The sequence below is a fragment of the Polypterus senegalus genome, chromosome 10 (assembly GCF_016835505.1).
Source record: "Polypterus senegalus isolate Bchr_013 chromosome 10, ASM1683550v1, whole genome shotgun sequence".
Lineage (NCBI taxonomy): Eukaryota > Metazoa > Chordata > Cladistia > Polypteriformes > Polypteridae > Polypterus > Polypterus senegalus.
In genome coordinates this window covers 175,911,421-175,932,101 of record NC_053163.1, presented here as the reverse complement: position 1 = coordinate 175,932,101, position 20,681 = coordinate 175,911,421, and the positions used below count along the sequence as shown (strand labels likewise).

At 39.2% G+C, this 20,681-nt stretch overlaps 1 protein-coding gene across 2 annotated transcripts in view; it reads right to left on the bottom strand.

Annotated features, from left to right (window-relative positions):
• si:ch211-198n5.11 (methylcrotonoyl-coenzyme A carboxylase 2) overlaps positions 1-20,420 on the bottom strand; it is a 52,601-nt gene extending 32,181 nt beyond the window's left edge. Inside the window, exons 1-5 of one of the 2 annotated variants that reach the window (XM_039767813.1) lie at positions 20,302-20,420; positions 15,924-16,243; positions 12,026-12,222; positions 7,918-8,096; positions 1,766-1,846 (exon numbers count right to left, since the gene is read on the bottom strand). In XM_039767813.1, the coding sequence (XP_039623747.1) occupies positions 1,766-1,846; positions 7,918-8,096; positions 12,026-12,222; positions 15,924-16,228 (762 nt within the window). In that variant the 5' untranslated portion in view covers positions 16,229-16,243; positions 20,302-20,420. The remainder of the gene's footprint in view (positions 1-1,765; positions 1,847-7,917; positions 8,097-12,025; positions 12,223-15,923; positions 16,244-20,301) is intronic. The other variant, XM_039767814.1, reaches the window with a different exon arrangement.
• Between the last annotated feature and the right edge of the window lie 261 nt (positions 20,421-20,681).

The following is a 20,681-nucleotide window of genomic DNA, read 5'->3' as shown; positions in this document are numbered from 1 at the left end:
AATAACAGTGTGCCTGCAGCCTCTTTCATTTAACATTGGCTTAAACATACAGTCATATAGTTGGTGTTTTGTAGTAAAAAGCATGAGCACAGATTAAGGGCTTTTCAAATGGAACTAAGAGTGGCAATAAGCAAAAATGAGCGAGAGTATTCAAAAAACACAACATAGATATGGTGGTGAAGTATGCCATCAGATAAGTCATACATGTAATATACGATTTGCTAACATTAAAAGAGGAAACACAAATACACATATGTATAGTGTGCAAACTTAACAAAGACAGTGACCAGACTGAGTATAAAACTGAGGTCCTGCCAGGATGAGTAAAGCCAAATGTTATTGGGATATAAGCCCAGCACATTTATTTTTAACTGTGCAGTTCTCAGCATTGTATGTTGCATTTGTTTAGCAATTAGCTGCAAATTCTGAAATTGTCCAGCATTTAAAGATTGCAATAACTTCATAGAATAGTTGAGATGATGGGACACACTATTTTTCTTAATAAAACATGAACAACAAGTCAATCATTCAGCTGGACATTTCTCTTGCACATCAAGTGCATTAAAGCTAATGAATGGCTCTGGTCAAAAAGACACCGGATATACCTTCATATATTCTAATAATTATTTAGTATACCTTAAAAGCACAAAGGAGAAAAGAAGGATGTGCGTGTATTCCATAGCAACACTTGAAGTTTCCTGCTGTGACATTTATTGGTTCATAAGCTTCCTCGTGCCTTTTATCATTACAAATGTTGAGGTATGTTACAATTATGATTCGTAGCACTGAATCAGGGGTGCATTTCAGAAGACTAGCAGCGCACTCTTAATTGGGACCTACTGAACTCCTTCATTGGAATGTTAAAAACAGAAGAATAAACCACTTTCTGCAAATTGTAGCCATACAAGAGGTCACCCAGTCAGATTGCTTACAGATTATAGTTTACAGTATATCTAACAAAACGTGTTATGCATAGTGGAAAAAACTAAAAAACATAAAAACGTGACATTAAAATATTTAGATTACGTGAATCAGATTATGTCCACTAGTATACGTTTGATTTATGAAGGTTAGCGAAATAGTCTGAATGTTGTGAAAGGCTATTTTTATTAAGGTAGAACATCTAACATTGTTCCGTGCACCCTCTTTATTACAGTAGTAGTTTTACTTTACATTTAAAGAAAAAAAAATTGAAGAAAAAAACTAAAAGTAAAATATCACAGAACATTCAAAATGTTTCCTTGATAAACTAGTGACAGTCTAATGACTTAAATTAGATTTCTTCTAAACTGCTTCACCCAAACACACATTTTCCTTCAGCAAGAGCACAACAGCCGTGCTGACATCTGAAAAACTGGCTTGGGGTTGCAGATCTTGGCACAACAGGTTAGCTTATCTCAAATTTCTTAATAAATAAAAATTACAAACTAAGAAAAGTGAGTGGATACTACTAAAATGTGCCTAAAAAATTTTGATAGACTGAAATTATATTGATTTTTAGTCATTTTTGCTTTGGCTGAAATTTACATTGTTGCCAAAAGCAGAAATATATGAGGCATTCATCCTTGTTTGGGAATGTAAAAGTTGAGTAACAAAACTACAGAAGTTCAATTTAGACATATTTTACATTTAGACCATTATTATTGACATCTGCTTTTGATTATTACATTTAGTTTTGTCTCCTGACTAAAATATACTTCAACTTTTTTTTGGTCTTTCTGTAAATTATGTTTCCTAGGAAATGTATATCTTAATTTGTCAATACCTGTGGAATTTTCATGGCTGACATTATGGCTTCATTGTAAAATGTTCGGCCCCCTTGATTCTTATCAGGAAAAATTTCAGCCTAAAAACAAGTATAAAAAAATTACACACACAACACAATTTAAAATTGTTATATACTTCCAAAATAAAATATTTAATATGTTTTAAAAAAATAATATTTTGAGCTTAAACATCTCTACGCTGAAGTTCATAAAATATATATTTAATTGAATGTTTCTCATATTAACAGATTTGCTGCACAAAAATCCCACAGTAGACGATGCTGAACCTCCAACATCAAAATGACAAAAGGTGCACAAACCTTAAAAAACAATAAATCATGGCTGATTCTTAAGGGTTATGGAAAAAGGTAAATTATGGAGGTGTGTTCCACCAGGTGGTTAAAGTAACTTTAGCATGATTAATCTCTTGACTACATTCTTTCTAGACACTGACTATCTTTCAAATCATCATAGTAAAATCAGAACTTTACAGGTCTTATGCATATGTTTTGCAATCTACTATAGTAAGCTTTACGCCAGAAACTGCAATGCCTTACACAAGTAATTTTTTTTCTAAATTCACAGCATATATAAATATGCTTGTGCATTTTAATTTGGGAAAACAAATGGGGAAAATATATTCCATACTCATCCATCCTCTTCCGCTTATCCGAGATCGGGTCGCGGGGGCAGCAGCTTAAGCAGAGAGGCCCAGACTTCCCTCTCCCCGGCCACTTCTTCCAGCTCTTCCGTGAGAATCCCAAGAATCCCAAGGTGTTCCCAGGCCAGCCGGGAGACATAGTCCCTCCAGCGTGTCCTGGATCTTCCCCGGGGCCTCCTCCCGGTTGGACGTGCCCGGAACACCTCACCAGGGAGGCGTCCAGGAGGCATCCTGATCAGATGACCGAGCCACCTCATCTGACTCCTCTCGATGCGGAGGAGCAGCGGCTCTACTCTGAGCCCCTCCCGGATGACTGAACTTCTCACCTTATCTTTAAGGGAAAGCCCAGACACCCTGCGAAGGAAACTCATTTCAGCCGCTTGTATTCGCAATCTCGTTCTTTCGGTCACTACCCATAGCTCATGACCATAGGTGAGGGTAGGAGCGTAGATCGACTAAGTAAGTAAGTAAGAAAATATATTCTCATACACTAAATTTTAATGCCCACTTCTAACCACCATAAACTGTTAAGTATTTTAGAAACAGTAATATTATTCAAATACTGTAAAAACATCCCAGAATAGTATCAGCTTCAACAGTTTTTATTAAGTGCATTATAAAGTAAGAAAATCCGAGCAAATTTCCCCAGTTTTGATGTCACTACACTGGCTACCTGTGTCATTCAGAATTGACTTTAAAATACTGCTTATGGTTTACAAGGCCTTCAATAATCTGCTCCATCTTATATATCGGAATGTCTGACGCCTTATATTCTAAATCATAACCTCAGATCCTGAAATGGGTGTCTGCTTAGAATTCCAAAATCAAAACTTAAAAGAAGTGGTGAGGCGGCCTTCTGCTGTTATGCACCTAAAATCTGGAATAGCCTACCAATTGGAATTCGCCAGACTCATATGGTGGAGCACTTTAAAACACTGCTGAAAACTCATTACTTTAACATGGCTTTCTGATAACTTCACCTTCATCTAATCCCGATACTCTGTATTCAATTCATTATAATAACTATTCATGGTGGTTCTAAAATCCGTACTGACCCCTACTCTTTCTTCTGTTTCTTTTCCCAGTTTTCCGTGGTGGTGACCTGCACCACCACCACCTAATCAAAGCACCGTGATGTTCCTACATTGATGGATTAAAAGCCAGAAGTCTACATGACCATCATCATCTAGTCCTTCCATGAGAACCCTAAATACAAAGATGACCGTTTCATTTATGTTAGGTAGAATGCCCAGAGGGGACTGCGTGGTCTCGTGGCCTGGAACCCCTGCAGATTTTGTTTTTTTCTCTCCAGCTGTCTGGAGTTTTTTTTGTTTTTTCTGTCCTCCTTGGCCATCGGACCTTACTCTTATTCTATGTTAATTAGTGTGGTCTTATTTTAATTCTTACTTTGTCTTTTATTTCTCTTTTTTTCTCATGTAAAGCACTTTGAGCTCCATTATTTGTATGAAAATGTGCTATATAAATAAATGTTTTTGTTGTTGTAATGAACACAGGACAGCACGCACAAACAAAAAGATAACAAGCTAAATACTAATAGCTTTCTTCACTAATAATGACTTACACATTTAAAATGTTTGGTACTACTGGACCTGTTCAGCAAAATGACTCTGTGTACCTCTTACCTTCTTTGTTTATTCAAATCTACATTACACACACAAAGAGGTCACATTGGATTTACTTAAAACTGGGACTGAATCACATTAGCAACAGAGAGGTAAAAGGTGAAAGTCTCCATTATAATACTCAGAATCACATGAATTCTGACAAATGCACAGAAATGTACTGCAAAGTCAAGACAGTCCAAGTACATCTGTACCTACAGTAACTAAAACTGACCCTTTATGTTGACTGCACACTCAGTGTGCATGCCTCTCAATAAATCATTATAGACAGCATACGTTAGGGACCATCAAAATAGTAATATCATTTACTGTAATCTTATTTTTGTTTTACAGTTTATATATTAGGGCGGCACGGTGGCGCAGTGGTAGCACTGCAGTAAGACCCGGGTTTGCTTCCCGGGTCCTGCCTGCGTGGAGTTTGCATGTTCTCCCCATGTCTGCGTGGGTTTCCTCCCACAGTCCAAAGACATGCAGGTTAGGTGCATTGGCGATTCTAAATTGTCCCTAGTGTGTGCTGGGTGTGTGTGCCCTGCGGTGAGCTGGCGCCCTGCCCAGGGTTTGTTTCCTACCTTGCGCCCTGTGCTGGCTGGGATTGGCTCCAGTAGACCCCCCGTGATCCTGTAGTTAGGATATAGTGGGTTGAATAATGGATGGATGTTTATACATTAAAAATATAAAAACAAGATCATAAGGAAGATTACAAACCATGCAGATATTGGTTAAAGTGAACCCCTAGAATATGTGACATCCACAGTCAGACACTGCAGAATGTCCCGATGAAACAAATGTGCAATACTGCTGCCGGTTTTACTTAACCATTAGATGGTGCTCATATTATTTCTCCATAAACACAAAAACAAAGAACACAAGCTTTTTGGAGGAATTAATAAAAACAATGTTTGAATGGGGCGGCACGGTGGCGCAGTGGTAGCGCTGCTGCCTCGCAGTTAGGAGACCCGGGGTTCACTTCCCAGGTCCTCCCTGCATGGAGTTTGCATGTTCTCCCCGTGTCTGCGTGGGTTTCCGCTGGGCACTCCAGTTTCCTCCCACCATCCAATGACATGCAGGTTAGGTGGATTGGTGATTCTAAATTGGCCCTAGTGTGTGCTTGATGTGTGGGTGTGTTTTTGTGTGTCCTGCAGTGGGTTGGCACCCTGCCCGGGATTGGTTCCTGCCTTGTGCCCAATGTTGCTGGGATTGGCTCCAGCAGACCACCCCCATCCCCCCGAGCCCTTCCCCAATTGACCCTGTGTTCGGATTCAGCGGGTTGGAAAATAGGATGGATGTTTGAATGACATGTCTCAAAAAAATTCTTACTATGTATCAATTAGTGACCTTTGGATTAACTGCTCTAATCATGGCATCACAAGATAACTTTAAATTGACAACAGCCATAAGCTTCTTTCATTTGAAACCATCCATCTAAAAGTAACCATAATCTTCTTCCCTCTGTTTTACTTTGTTGGCTCTTTGTTCCACCATTGTATAGACTGTTACTGATCCACAGTGGTGCACAAACAGTTCAGGGACAGTCAATACTCTCTGTGAAATACAAGATATTACACTGCCAATTAAATGTTCTTGTGAGATTACTTCACCAACAAAAGAACAAAAAAGCTTTGTAGTTATGTATGTAAAAATGAGACAATTGCTCCCTCTATCATCAAATGCTATATGTGACAGCCAAATTCATATTCACTCGCCTTACTAAATTCTCTCAAGATTAGCAGCAGATTCTGTCAGCATAAACATGACCACTGATATGCAAAAGAATCACTAAACAGTGGTGTACACAAAAAAAACAATCAAAAAGATACTAACATATTGACATAACCTTGATAATAAAATACATTGAATTTTGCATGAACCTTTACATAAATCCACAAAACGTGGGATACAAAGCTTCTACAAATGACATTAAAACAATACATTATCCTCGTTTTTATGGTCAGACACATCACGACTATAAAATTACAGCTTATTTACCTACAGTTAGATCCATAAATATTTGGACAGAGACAACTTTTTTCTAATTTTGGTTCTGTACATTACCACAATTAATTTTAAATGAAACAACTCAGATGCAGTTGAAGTGCAGACTTTCAGCTTTAATTCAGTGGGGTGAACAAAATGATTGCATAAAAATATGAGGGAACTAAAGTATTTTTTTAACACAATCCCTTTATATCAGGGGCTCAAAAGTAATTGGACAAATTAAATAACTGGAAATAAAATGTCCATTTCTAATACTTGGTTGAAAACCCTTTGCTGGCAATGCCAGCCTGAAGTCTTGAACTCCTGGACATCACCAGATGCTGGGTTTCCTCCTTTTTAATGCTCTGCCAGGCCTTTACTTTCAGTTGCGGTTTGTTTGTGGGCCTTTCTATCCGAAGTTTAGTCTTCAACAAGTGAAATGCCTGCTCAGTTGGGTTAAGATCAGGTGACTGGCTTGGCCATTCAAGAATTTTCCACTTCTTTGCTTTAATAAACTCCTGGGTTGCCTTGGCTGTATGTTTTGGGTCATTGTCCATCTGTATCATGAAACGCCAGCCGCCCAATCAATTTGACGTTATTTAGCTGGATTTGAGCAGACAGTACGTCTCTGAACATCTCAGAATTCATTCGGCTGCTTCTGTCCTGTGTCACATCATCAATAAACACTGGAGTCCCAGTGCCACTGGCAGCCATGCACGCCCAAGCCATCACACTGCCCGACTCCACCGTGTTTTACAGATGATGTGGTACGCTTTGAATAATGAGCTGTTCCACGCCTTCTCCATACTTTCTTCTTGCCATCATTCTGGTAGAGGTTGATCTCGGTTTCATCTGTCCAAAGAATGTTTAGCAAAGTCCAATCTAGCCTTTCTGTTCTTGAGGCTTATGAGTGGCTGACACCTTGCAGTGCACCCTCTGTATTTCCTTTCATGCAGTCTTCTCTTTATGGTAGACTTGGATATCGATACGCCGACCCCCAGGAGAGTGTTGTTCACTTGGTTGGCTGTTGTGAAGGGGTTTCTCTTCATCATGGGAATGATTCTGCGATCATCCACCACTGTTGTCTTCCGTGGACGTCCAGGTCTTTTTGCGTTGCCGAGTTCACCAGTGCTTGCTTTCTTTCTCAGGATGTACCAAACTGTAGATTTTGCCACTCGTAATATTGTAGCAATTTCTTAGATGTTTTTTTTCTGTTTTCGCAGCTTAAGGATGGCTTCTTTCATCTGCATGGAGAGCTCCTTTGACCGCATGTTGTCTGTTCAGAGCAAAATCTTCCACATACAAGCACCACACCTCAAATCAACTCCAGGCCTTTTATCTGCTTAATTGATAATGACATAACGACAGACTTGCCCATGAAATAGCCTTTGAGTCAATTGTCCAATTACTTTTGAGCCCCTGAAATGAAGGGGTTGTGTTAAAAAAATACTTTAGTTGCCTCACATTTTTATGCAATCGTTTTGTTCAACCAACTGAATTAAAGCTGAAAGTCTGCACTTCAACTGCATCTGAGTTGTTTCGTTTAAAATTCATTGTGGTAATATACAGAACCAAAATTAGAAAAATGTTATCTCTGTCCAAATATTTATGGACCTAACTGTATATTCAGAGGGGGAAAAAAAAAAAAAAAATCGTTTCCCCATAATAAAAAAGTGGTGGGGACAGCAATAGTAATGTGAGCATTAGAAAGTAGCTCTAATACTGTAGGTTAAATATTAAATTAATACTGAATATTCAAGCCAAAAACTTAATAAAACATTATTATTGGGTTTGGCTAATCTTGCAATTTAGTCAAAAACTACACACCAAATATCTGTTTTGTGCAAGCTTGTAATTTCCCAGAATTACTTACCTGAAGTGGTAGAAATGCTCCTCCACTATCTACCACATATACACAAGGTAGGTGGTTCTGAATGGCAATCTCTTGACATCTCAATTGCTTTTTTACAGTAATAGGAAAAGCCGTACCACCTTTCACAGTAGCATCATTTGCAACAACCATGCACCACAGGCCATGGATCTTACCGATGCCTAAGAAAAAACAATAGAAAGGCAACAATTAGTAAGTCAGTAAAAATGCACATTTTTCATTAAATGGCAACATAGAGATGTTGTAAGGTAAACAACTGCAGTACCAGAATGACTGACAAGATACACGTTAACATTATCTAATCCAAGTTTCACCAGAGCACAGTTCAGCCTTTTCCTGGCGATGAGCTTTACTCAGGTCAGAATCTTCCAATCTTTGGTGTGGCACTTCATTGTTTGCTTGTTTCCATTGTAGCAGAGATCTTAATCACTGAATAGGATATCGATTTCAATTCATCAACTGGTTGTGAATGCAGCACTGGCACACCTGTACATCAGTGATTCATCTTTGGAGCCCAGAGCAATATAATAACAAAAAGGAGAAAAGGGAAGATAGGCTTCCTGCAAAGAAATGCACTCCTTTCACCTATCCAGACATTTAGGAGGAGGGTACGTTACTTTAAAATATATGATGTAAAGGACCAGTGGCACTTCAACTAAGTGATTGCTTCCACGACACTTAAGCCTCCATATACCAGACAGTATTTCACAAACAGGCAGGTGGAGCCATGGTAGTGCTGCCGCCTTGCAGTTAAAAGATCATGGATTCGTGTCTTGGGTCCTCCCTGTGTGGAGAGTGCTTCGAGTAGTGAGAAAAGTGTTAAATCAATGTAAAGAATTGCAATTATTATTATTAAGAGCACTACTTTTTTTTTTTTTTTTGCATTTTAAACATTACATGCACTTCAAGAATAATTGCCCGCTCTTCTAGGAAGCCAATTTGATTGAGTATTTTGAAATTCCCTAAATGTCACTAACCATTTTGGCAGAGACGAGAGAGACAGAGAGAGAAGGGTTAGAAGCATGCACTAATATAGCATGTTGCTGCACCCACCGTATGACAAACCACCCCCAAATCCCAGATTAGGACCCAAGTGCGGTCATGCGATGAGCGACACCTCAACACCACGCTAGTTCAGATGGAATAGAACAGAGTGAGCTTTTTTATGGCAGCTGGAATGCCAATTCTGCCACTAACCCCCAGGTTTTTCCCTGCAGGTTGGATGGCCTACTTGTAGGGCAGGATTCAGATTAACATCAAATCCAGGACAGAGCAAGCACAGAAAGAAGTGTATAAAATTGTAAACATGTTTTTCTATATCAGCACCAGAAGGGATAACATAAACCTATAGAAAAATTAAATTGGGGATTTTCCTGTGCTACTGCTTGTGATTCAGCCACTGATGCTATAACAAAGTTTAAGAACTTCTTACCATACAGAGGACTAAATAAGTCATGAATATGAATGTAAGAAAACCCGAGTACACACTTCAACTTCGAAACTAAAAAGTATTTTTTTCTACACTTTGAATTAATAAGCAGGCTTACCTATTAACAGCCCTCTCCTAAAAACAGCTAATTATTTGGTTTCAACTAAATACATGTAGCATGCTGGTGTGGTCAATAAGTTTATTTGTTGTTTTTTTTTTTTTTTTGGATTTTGATTAACTTTATTAATCCTGGAGGGGAAACCGTCTCTTTATGTGACCTTTGGAAATTAGAAAGGAGGGTCAGCCATTATACAGTGATCCTGTATAATGTGTTTGTGCACCACTGTGGATTAGTAAGAGTCTATTCAACGGTGGAACACATAGCCAACAAAGTAAAACAGAGGAAAGAAGATAATGGTTACTTTAGACGGATGGTTTCAAATGAAAGAAACAATTTTCAGGTTAAAGGCCTTGCTCAAGGGCCCAGCAGAGTAGGAACCCTTCTGCCCGTAGCAGGACTTGAACCAGCAACCTCTCAGATTCCAGCACAGATTCCTAGCCACAATTCAACCAAAATATTAGAATGTCCAAGATGTATGATCTCAGAGACTTGGGTTGTGTTATGTTTGTCAGTGCCTAATATGTGGATTCTAATGTTTCAAACTATTGTCTTGCTGGGACTTTGATAAATTAGTCTCAAGAGAGTTTACTGGGAATGAATGGTGTAATAAACATAAAAAAATCCAGCACATAACAGTTCTCTAGATATTAACTTCAGCTCTTTCCTTTCTCAGATAGCAGAAACACTCAATTCACAGATCTTTATAGAAGGCCATATCTGAATGCACAAGGCATTAGACTGTGACAAAAATGGGCCACAGCAGCACAAGACCACACTGGGTTCTACTACGGTCTACAAAGACCACAAAATTGAGCTAGTGTGGGAATGTGTTCATCAAAACTGGATATCTGAACATTGGAAATATGTTGCCTTGTCTGACAAATTGCAATTTCAGCTTTGACAAATTTCAGCTTTTGATTTCAGTTGGTAAGTATGCTGTACAGTCACTGTGATGATGTAGGTTCTGGCTCCACACTCCCATCTGATTTTTGGAAGCACTTGAACCCAACACCATCGATAACGTAACCGAGTGAGCTAGTCAGTGAAGGCAATAAACATCTAAGCAAGGGGATGGTTGAAAGTGCAACAGTGCTTTTATTTAAAACTGTCCATCAAAACAGGTGTTCACATAAATAAAGTGCAGTTCATTCAAAAAGTCAATAAATAAATAATCCAATAAAACATGTGGAGGTTAAAAATATAGAAAAAACAATCCTTTAAAACGAGAGGTAAAATGTTTAAGGAAGCAGTCTTTAAAAACAACAAGAACAAACCCGGTGCCTTCTTTTAAAACTAGCGTCCCTCTTGCTTCACCCATCAGGGCCACGCAACAAGGGAGACGCTCACTCTGCAGCTGACCTTCTCTATGCCTCTGCTACTGCCAGTCGCCTTCCCGATCCTTGGCTCCGGTCGGCTCCCACCCGACAGTGACTTGGGAATCCCATAATGGCCGAGGCTCTCACATTAGGGACACTGCGTCCCAAGTCCCGACTGCGGAGAGTCCTGCACCTTCCCGGTCACTCCCACCCTGCAACAAACTTCTGCGAGCGTGACCACAACCACTTCTCCCAGGTGTTGGCCAAACACCCAGGCAGCCTTCAGCTTTTGCTCGCCTCCTTCCTGCTGCACCGATTTGCTCGCGCTCTTTCTCCTTTCTCTCCTTCCTGCTTCCAACCTCCGTTTCCTTCTCTCTCCTCTCTCTCGTTCCTTTCTCAATCCCCCAACAACCGACTCGCGCTTCTTTTAAAATGACGAGGGCCACAGCAGCATTAGCCACGGGACAATCACGAATGTGGGCAGTTCCTCACCTGTGCACTAGGTGAGAAACGCCCACACCCTATGGATCGCCCCGCGGCTCGCTATGGCCCAACGACTCCTTGCCAAGCCGCGAGCGCGTCGATTATTTATTTAAAAATGGCCTTTACTCAGTGAGCTGTGGACCCGCTATACCACAGTCACCAGATCAAAAGTAAAAAAAAAGTGAACTTTATTGTCATCTCAACCATATACAAGTATACAGATAGACGAAATTGCGAAGCTCAAGGTCCACAGTGTAACAACATGAAGTACAAATAATACAATTAAAAATAGTATTAAAATTCAAATTTAAAATTAAAACACAAACAAGACATTGTGCAATGACAAGACAAAGAAGTAGCAGCAATATTGACGTGTAGTAAGCAATATGAACATTGATGCAATGTATGGGTTTTGCAATCTAGATACATAAATAATATGCAATATAATAAATAAATAATAGATATAGATAATACAGAAATTATCAGTGTATGATAATAGTTGTTTAAGACACATGAGGTGAAATGGGAGTTTTGCTGCATTAAAGTGTCACTGAGGAAGAGGGGAAATAAATAAATCAATCAATCAGTAGAATGGTATTGAGCTGGCATGGATTAGAATACACAAGTAACATTTCCTACGTGTTGCTTAACTCATTCCACCAAGAATTCATGGTGAAGTTAAAAGGAGGTCAACTGATTAGACAGGAACACCTAAAGTAGCCACTGAACGCATGTGCTTACCAGTGAAACATCCCGCACGGGGAATGTCTCCATACGGCAGGTTTAAGCCAGCAAGTGGTGAAAGTTCCAGATAGTCCTCATCATCAAAAAGGAGCCGTAGCCTCTCCCGTACCAGCAGCTTCTTATTCCTTTCTGTATGTCGTAAGATTGCATTTTCTCCTCCACCCCTTTGGACATTTTCCATGTATTCCCTATACCTGATGCACAAGATAAATAAATAAAAAAAATCCCCATTAGTAATGAATAAAGCACTGCCTGGTTCTCCCCCCTACAAATGCTCTTCTAAAATTTGTTATGACCATCAAATGATAAGAGGTGAACCCAAACATTAACAATATTTAGGCAGGTAGGATGAGACAATTTATGAATGACAGTGGGTAGGACTGCCACCTAATGGATCAGGTGTCCTAGGTTAAAACCCTGCCACCGATTACTAATGTGAAGTTCAGAAGTTCTCCTTGTTTCTGTTGTGCTGGTCTCAATGTCCAGGGTAGTCTGCTGGACTACAGCACAAAGTCCATCTGCGTTTTTCATTTCCATTTTAATGCTGGCAAAACAGAAAGTGAGCAACTATGAGAATGGTGTTAACCAGACCAAGAGAAGCACATGTGTCCAAGAAACTGTAAAGGGAGTTAAAGTCTAAAACTGAAGAAACTGTCAAAAATTAAAAAGCTTAACTGTAAACCAAGTTGAAAAAAGGATTGCCTAGGAGTCATCAACTAGAAAATGTGTTTCTGCCAAAACCAAGACTCTATTATCATAGCCAAAGATGAGAAATGAAATACTAGAAGTCATGAACCAGAAGGCACAAAATAGTTGGAAAGCCAAGACTGAAGTGTTTCCAGAGATGAACACGTAAACAAGAGAAGCCACACTTAAAACCAAAGTGTAAAAGCGTAATTAATGTCAAAATGACAATGATCAGAAACTGACAACCTGAAGGCAAGCTGTACAAAAATCTAGACTCACAAAGTGTACTATAACCTGAAGATGAGTGGTCGCCAATATCTAGAATTGAACCCCAGAAATAAATTCTAGATACAATATTGTTACAGAATTTGAAACAAGAATTGCTGGGAATCAAATAGAATCAAAAGGTGTTCCCCCCCCCTAAGTCATCAAAAAGAAGTTATTTCACTGTAAGATCCGGGATCTCGGATGCTGATCCAAATGCTCTACAGGCTTATAAAGCCAAGCACCCATGATGTGCTACCAAGTGCATGCTGTTAGGCAGCCCTTAACAACAGTTTCATAAAATGCAGAGACTACAAAATGGTGATGTCCCACACTTGGTTATAAACTAGTGAACATTCTTTTGTTGTTTATTTTTAAGTTTTAAAATGCTTGGTATTAATGGCAAGAGTCTCTGAGTCTGAATTCTCTGTAAATACGGATGATAAGAAATGCATCTATGGGATTTAGCGGTTATATTTCCATGTAGAGCGTTAAGCCCAAATAACAAAGGAAAGTAATCTGCTACCATCCAGTGGATAAAAACATTATGATTCAAAACAAAAAAATGAAAACATCTATGTCTTTTGTCACTTTAAAGTAACTCGTCAACAGTCAGGAATGGGGCAGAGTCTTCAACCAAAAAACAATGGTATGTAAAAGAGAAGCTGAAAAGACAGTTTTAGAAAAAAACCTGAAACTGAACATTTAGCTGAATTGAGCCATAGTGATGACAATGAGATTTGGCTATTAGACACTGACAGTGAATACCGAAAAGTAAAACCGATGCATACGACACTGTATGATCGATCCACCAGGATATGCCTGGTGAATTTGGTTGCCTGAAGATTTGCTGGAGTGCAAGGGGTCTCCAACACGTCGCTCACGTGCTACTGGTAGCTCGCAACCCCTTTCCAAGTAGCTTGCCAAAGGATTCATGAATCCTACATACATTTGAAAACTAAGTTAGTCAAATTAGGGGTGGGAGACCATTTTAAAAAAAATCATATCACCATCCTTTTAAACTCATCAAGACCTAAGTAACACTTTATTTTAAATATCAAACAAAGTTGAATTCAATTGTTCTCTCGTTCGCTAGCTAAGCGGAGTTAAGGACCACGCCCCAAAGCTGGCGACTGTGTGGGGAAGGCCCCTCCCCTCGTCCCGCTGCGTGTTTCTCGGATTTGCACAAATAAAAATCGGTATCGCAAGCGAACTATGATACATAGTGAAATGAGAGAAGTCGCAAAATCAATCGGAATGTTCAAGCAAATTATAGAAAAAACCCGATCTAAATCTGTTAAGTAGTTCTCTCGTGAAAAGCGGGCAGACATACATTGGATTTTATATGTTATATATTAGTAAATATTCAAAATAATGTGCAGTTAAAGTCTCAACGGCATTCTCATCATTTCTGGAGCTTAGTAGAGCCTGAGAACTATAAGAATCTGAAAAGGTCTGCTTTGTTTGGGTCTCTATAACCCTGTGAGTCTGACATGAAGGTCATGAAATCAAAGTTCACAACAAGACTGACAGATGAACATTTAAATGACTCCATAAGAGTGAACCTAAGTGGCTCCACTCCACCAGACACCTGCGTCTCTTGTTGACTCCATGCAGTGCCAGCCATCTGACTAACTAAAAAACACATCAGACGTGCAACTGGACGTGTGAATAAAGTGACACAGTGACATGATTTATTCATTTGTCATTTTGTTCCATATCTGTGTATTTGGAATTGCATTGTTTTGTTTAGACAAAATTCATGTTTTAATTCAATAGTGTGAGATACACTACAAAATGCATACAGACGTACAAAATGCACTTGCAGGTGAACTAAATATTTTTTTGTGATGTTTTAATGCAAAATGTGAGTTGTGGACACATTTTGTAAATGTTGAGGCAAAACAAGTTTATTTATGAGAATAAACAGAAAGCATGAGTAGCTCTCAGCCATTTTCATTTTGTAAAAGTAGCTCTCAGGGGAAAAATTGGAGACCCCTGCATTAGAGCCCCAAGCACTGTTCATAACGCAGCACTGTCATTGTCCGTATCAGGGGAAATGTGGAAGTCACTGCACCTTGCACTGTTGTATATCGTGCGGATCAGATGCTGATATTCTCCCCTTACATGCCCAAGCAAAAGAAAAAAATGTTATAAGAAAGGGTGCAAAGAAACATTTGCGACATTGGGTTGGGGGTTGATGACCGTATCAAAACGTATCATATGAAGGTCGTGTATGAAATCTACCATCAGTACTATCAGTATAGCTGTGGCCACTGACATACCTTTCCTACTGTATTTAAGTTGACATTTTGATATTTTACTTGCTTCTGTTACATGTAATAGATTTTTTTGTTTAAATAAGAAAAAAATGTAACGTTCAGGAGTAAACATCCATCCATCCATTTTCCAACCCGCTGAATCCGAACACAGGGTCACGGGGGTCTGCTGGAGCCAATCCCAGCCAACACAGGGCACAAGGCAGGAACCAATCCTGGGCAGGGTGCCAACCCACTGCAGAGGAGTAAACATAACACTAAGAAAAGTTAACAAAGTACTCATGGATTTATAATCCCCAAGATTAAAGCCTTCCAAAAACCCGTAATAGATCAGCAAAGAATGTATCAGAAGCAAAAATAGACTGGCCTAAATTATACTAATTTCTGCCTGGGTTTTCCTCCGGGTACTCCGGTTTCTCCCACATCTCTAACATAGTGCCCATTATGTTGACTGGAAATTCCAAACTGGCTAAGTGAGAGTGAGTGCACGTGTGACCCTATGAAGCATTGGCACCCTATCTGGGGAGGGAATCCCATATGTAGAAGAGAGTGTGTAGAATGAAAAGCTTTGACATTTACCACCCCTTCCCTTGTAGGGTATAATGGAACACAAAAATAAAAGGACAGAATTTTACCATCGACTCTGATAAAATGTGGAAACATACCTTTGGTGGCACAGTACATTGTTTCGGAAGTTCACTTCATACACATGCCTATGAACTGGATGAAGAGACTCTTTAATAAGTGGAAATGCGTCCAAACGTGGAGAAAAGCCACTGGGCAAAGGTTTAGAAAGATGCAGGTATCTCCGAGGAACGTTTTGTGCAAGCTTCAACCGAAGACGATTACAAGACAACTTTGGGGATGCAGAGAAGAGGTCTTGAATTTTTCTGCATTCTTTCAGTGCTTTTAACCACAAAATCTGAGGCAGAGAGGGGCAACCACAGCTGGAAGCAGACAACATACCCATTTAATCCAGAAGTTCCTACAAGATCAAAATACATATTCCTCCATCAGTTACAGAGACAAGTTCTTAAGAGTTTCAGTAGAAATAGTGTAAATGGCTAAAAAGAACATAAGGGGTATCACGGAGGGGAAAGTATAATACAGCATGGCTTCTAAATTCATCAACATACACCATCATTTGAAATACAGTTGACTCTCGATATACGACCGGCCTGACATGCAAACAACTTGGTTTATGACCTAAATTTTTGTTTTGAATTATGACCGTCTTGCGTTACGACCCGAATCAATCACATGTATCTGCTTGTACGATTGTAAACAAACAGCCAAGAGCATTCGTAAGCATCAGGCGGAGCCCAGATATGTGTGTTTGTGGACTAATTTCAGTCAGTGCAGTGATTTATATCATTTAATTTCGATAACTGCTAAGGAAGGAAGAGAAGGTAACGAAGGTAAAGAAAGCAATCAGAATCGAAATGAAGAAGGAAATTGTGCAGAAATAAGAGAGCGGCGTTCATGTGACTGATCTCGCTAATATGTACAGCATGTCGAAATCCACAAAGAAAAGATTTGTATAAGGAAGCTCCTTCCAAACAATAACCACCTTCCATTTCATTCTCCTCCTCCTCCCTTCCTGCAAGCCAAAGATGTCAACTTAAATGGTGAGTACAGTATGAAATTGTTGTTTCTGGTAGGCTAGGCACTTTTTATAACTTTTTGGTTAGTACATTAGAAAAATTATTGGTGTTTTTGGTAAATTATGCACATTATACAACCCTTTTTTATTATGAAAAGGTTAAGTAAGTGTTGCTGTGGGAGGTTCAAAACGCATTATGGGTATTTCCATTATTTCTTATGGGAAAAATAGTCTTGACTTACAACCAACTTGAGTTACAACGAGCCCTCGCAAACGAATGGAGTTCATAAGTCAAAGGTCCACTCTACTCAAGTATTAACTTCGGAGCTGATTACACTATTAAATATGAACATTAAATGGTTAAAAGACATTCACTAAAAAACACAAAAACATTGAAACATAAACATCATACAATGCATATAAAGAAATAATACATACAGTACATACATAAAATAATTCTGTATATGTTTAAGTGTTGAGTCTACCGAGCAGTTTTTTGAAAATGTCATCAAGACAGCTAAGAAAAATGCCTTTCATCTGACAACACAATTCACTCTATGGCATGTCAACTGCCACCACAGAATGAATTCAATAGCAATACAGAAGAGTCTCGGCCGCATTTAAATTACAAGACTGATGGGAGATCATTCCAGGGTTTGGGGGTCCTGTATCTGTGGGCTCTACCTCCTACAAACAGTTTATTACTGCAATTTTAAGCAGGACCGCACCTAAAAAATAACTATGTTTGCCAAATGTGCAATTTAAGACTTGTATAAAAGGAAGGATAAAAAAAGCCTTTAAAATTACATGTTAAGAGGTTAAGTAATTGAAGAACAGGAGTTATATGGTCATATCTCTTAGCTCTAGTGATGATCTTTGCTGCTGTGTTTTACAAATAACTGAATGGTTTGAAAAGCCAATCAATAACACATTAAGAATGTCAATTCTGCCCAAAATAAATGAATGAGGTAGCCTTTCGATATCTTGCAGCTTAAGACACCACCTTCATTTTTCAATTATTTCAAGGATGGAGAAAGCAGGTTTTAGAAAGCCTAAAAATGCAGTGATTCATGTTAAATGAATCATCATCATCATCAGTCCAGATGTAATTTGTAGGCACATCTCTATCATAAAAAAAAAATCTTGGGATGAGACAACACTTTTGTTCCTGCAACGAGACGAGATCTTTTGAAGAGAGACAGAGAGAAGGTCAAGTGATGTCATACTTACAACCTTTGGAAGCAAGTCCTGTGATACACATCCAGAGCAGGTTAGAGATAATGGAAGTAGAGAAATTCGAAAGTCTCAAACAAATGAGAGTAAAGATCACATTAGCGCAAACAAATCGAAAATATTACTCGTTGAAATAATGGAACAGTGAAAAGAGATCGAATAGTGTTTGAGGATGTCTCGGGGGACAAGGCAGTGAGACAAAAGGACAGGTGCTGTACAGGCTTTTAAACGTTCAAAGCGCCGCACAAGATGCAGCTCACACGGCACGGCAGCAGCAGCAGCAAGCCAGCAGCTGATCGAGCAAAGAGGAGGTGTATAAAAAAAAAAAAAAAACTTTTGTTTCCCATTGTATCACCATTAAAGAGGGGGTTTCAAAGGAGCGACCGCATCTGCTTGGGGTGCATTCAGCCCCTCTCTTCACAACAGCGCGTAGTGCTGGCAGGGAGGGAAAGGAGTTGCCGAGTGAAGTGAGCAGGGGACAAAGCCCCCTAACTTGATATATTAAAAAAAAAAAACATTATAGTGAGCAATTAGCTAGCATTTTCAACTGTATTTTAAATGTCTCAACAAGAACTGTGACACATTAAACAGCACATACAAGATACCACGGTCCAGTTTCAGCCTGCATATCAACCCAATCAAATCAAAATAATATAGGATAGCAAATTGGAACATATTACAGGAAGTGCAATACTATGTCCAGAAACTAATGGACAGAATTTACCAATGAAAAGGAATTCCTGCTTTGTTTCACTTTATTTACTTTTTTTTTTTTTATTCTCATATTTTTTTCCTAGATTGATTCTAAATGTATAAGTTGAGAGAGAGAGAGAGAGAGAGAGAGAGAGAGAGAGAGAGATGTGAAAGGCAATAGATAGATCGATCGATCTTCATTTGTCCTTGGAGGAAATTTGGATTTCACAGCTCTTCAAATAAATACATAAATACACACACACACACTATGGTCTGCATACATACCAGAATGACTAAAAAAGGAAGAAACATTTACAAAGTAAGAAAACAAACTTATGACATGGCAGGCCCAGTCCCAGGAGAACTTTATTCAGGTGTACTGTATTGGGAGAATGCGCTGATAGCGCGTTGCCGCACCCGCCACACGACGAACCACCCGGGATTGAGATCCGAGTGTAGCCGTGCAACGGGTGACACCTCAGCACCAACACTGAACAGTGTGACTTTTTTTTTTTTTACGGTGGCTGGAGTGCCAATCCTGCCACCAACTCCCAAGTTTTCCCTGCAAGTTGCTGGACCCCTTCGTGGGGCTGGATTCATGTGTATTGCTGTTGGTATAAAGGAGCCCCAGTCGAGTTTCCCGACACACTTCCAATGAATGATTCACTGTATGAAAGTCTTCGGGGTTTGTGCGTCACAGAGAGGATGTGCAGCAGTGCTAATTATGGCACTCAGTTTTGTTTTAAGTCTCTTCTTTGCTCTGACCTCCAGCAGGTCCGGAGTGCATCCCATAACTGAATCTGCCCTTTTAAATTAGCTTGTTGATTCGGTGGGGCTCTCTTGAAGTGATGTTACCAGCCCAGCACACCACAACGTAGATAACTTCACTGGTCATCATCTCAGACTTGTAAAGGATATCACTGCCCGAATTAAAGGCACAGAGTCTGCTTTATTGTATATAATAATGTTACTTTATTGAAGTAAGGTTATTAAAATTTTTAAAAATTATAAAACTATATGTCTGATTATGAATGTCAGGGAGCACAGTGGCCAGCATTTCTGATTCTGAATCAAGTACAATGAATGAATTGATTTATTGATTGCAAACATTATTACAAACTGCCTATATTATGCACAATTACAGAATATTAAGTAAAAATTGCAATAGCGCATCAATCGGACATGTTGTGAACCGATATTAAATCTAACAGAAACTAAAACTTTAAAAATGCGGCACTGACAGATAGATGCCAGGAGGAGGTTGGAAGCACATGGAAAAAGCAAGCATCAAAGACATAACCAACACAATTAAAGTATACACGGAATCAGCTAAACAAAGTTATCACTAAGTTTCAAAACAACAGCAAAATAAAACAAAAACATCTAATGTGCATATGTCAATAAGGCATTTTCGGGAGGGGCGGGGTGACGCCGTTATAAGACTTCGTAGTTATAAAAAGGCACACAAAGCGTTTAGAATGGCATTATGCTTCAAAAACCAAGAACTAACTCACCTTTTCTGACGATTACGCGTTACCAGTCACTACACCCAGAAATCGTTAAATAGTTTTTTTTTACTCTCCTCAGTGCCCAAACAACAACACAAGTCAAGGACTGAACAGGAGCGCTGAGTGTTTCATTTAATTACCTCCGGGTGGAAACAGAGACCGGCTGGGAGGATATTGAACTCGTCGAACAAAGAGCAAAGAGCAACGACCTCGATCGGTAACACTAACGCACTTTTTCCCGAGGTCAGTCCACGGGAAAACTTATCTAATTAGCAGGTGTAATTTTTCTTCTCTAATATTCCTCATTTAGAAAAGGAAATTGTTTTTTTTTTTGTTTTTTTTTTTTGCAATAAAGATAAATGTTTACATTTCTTTTATCATTTTGT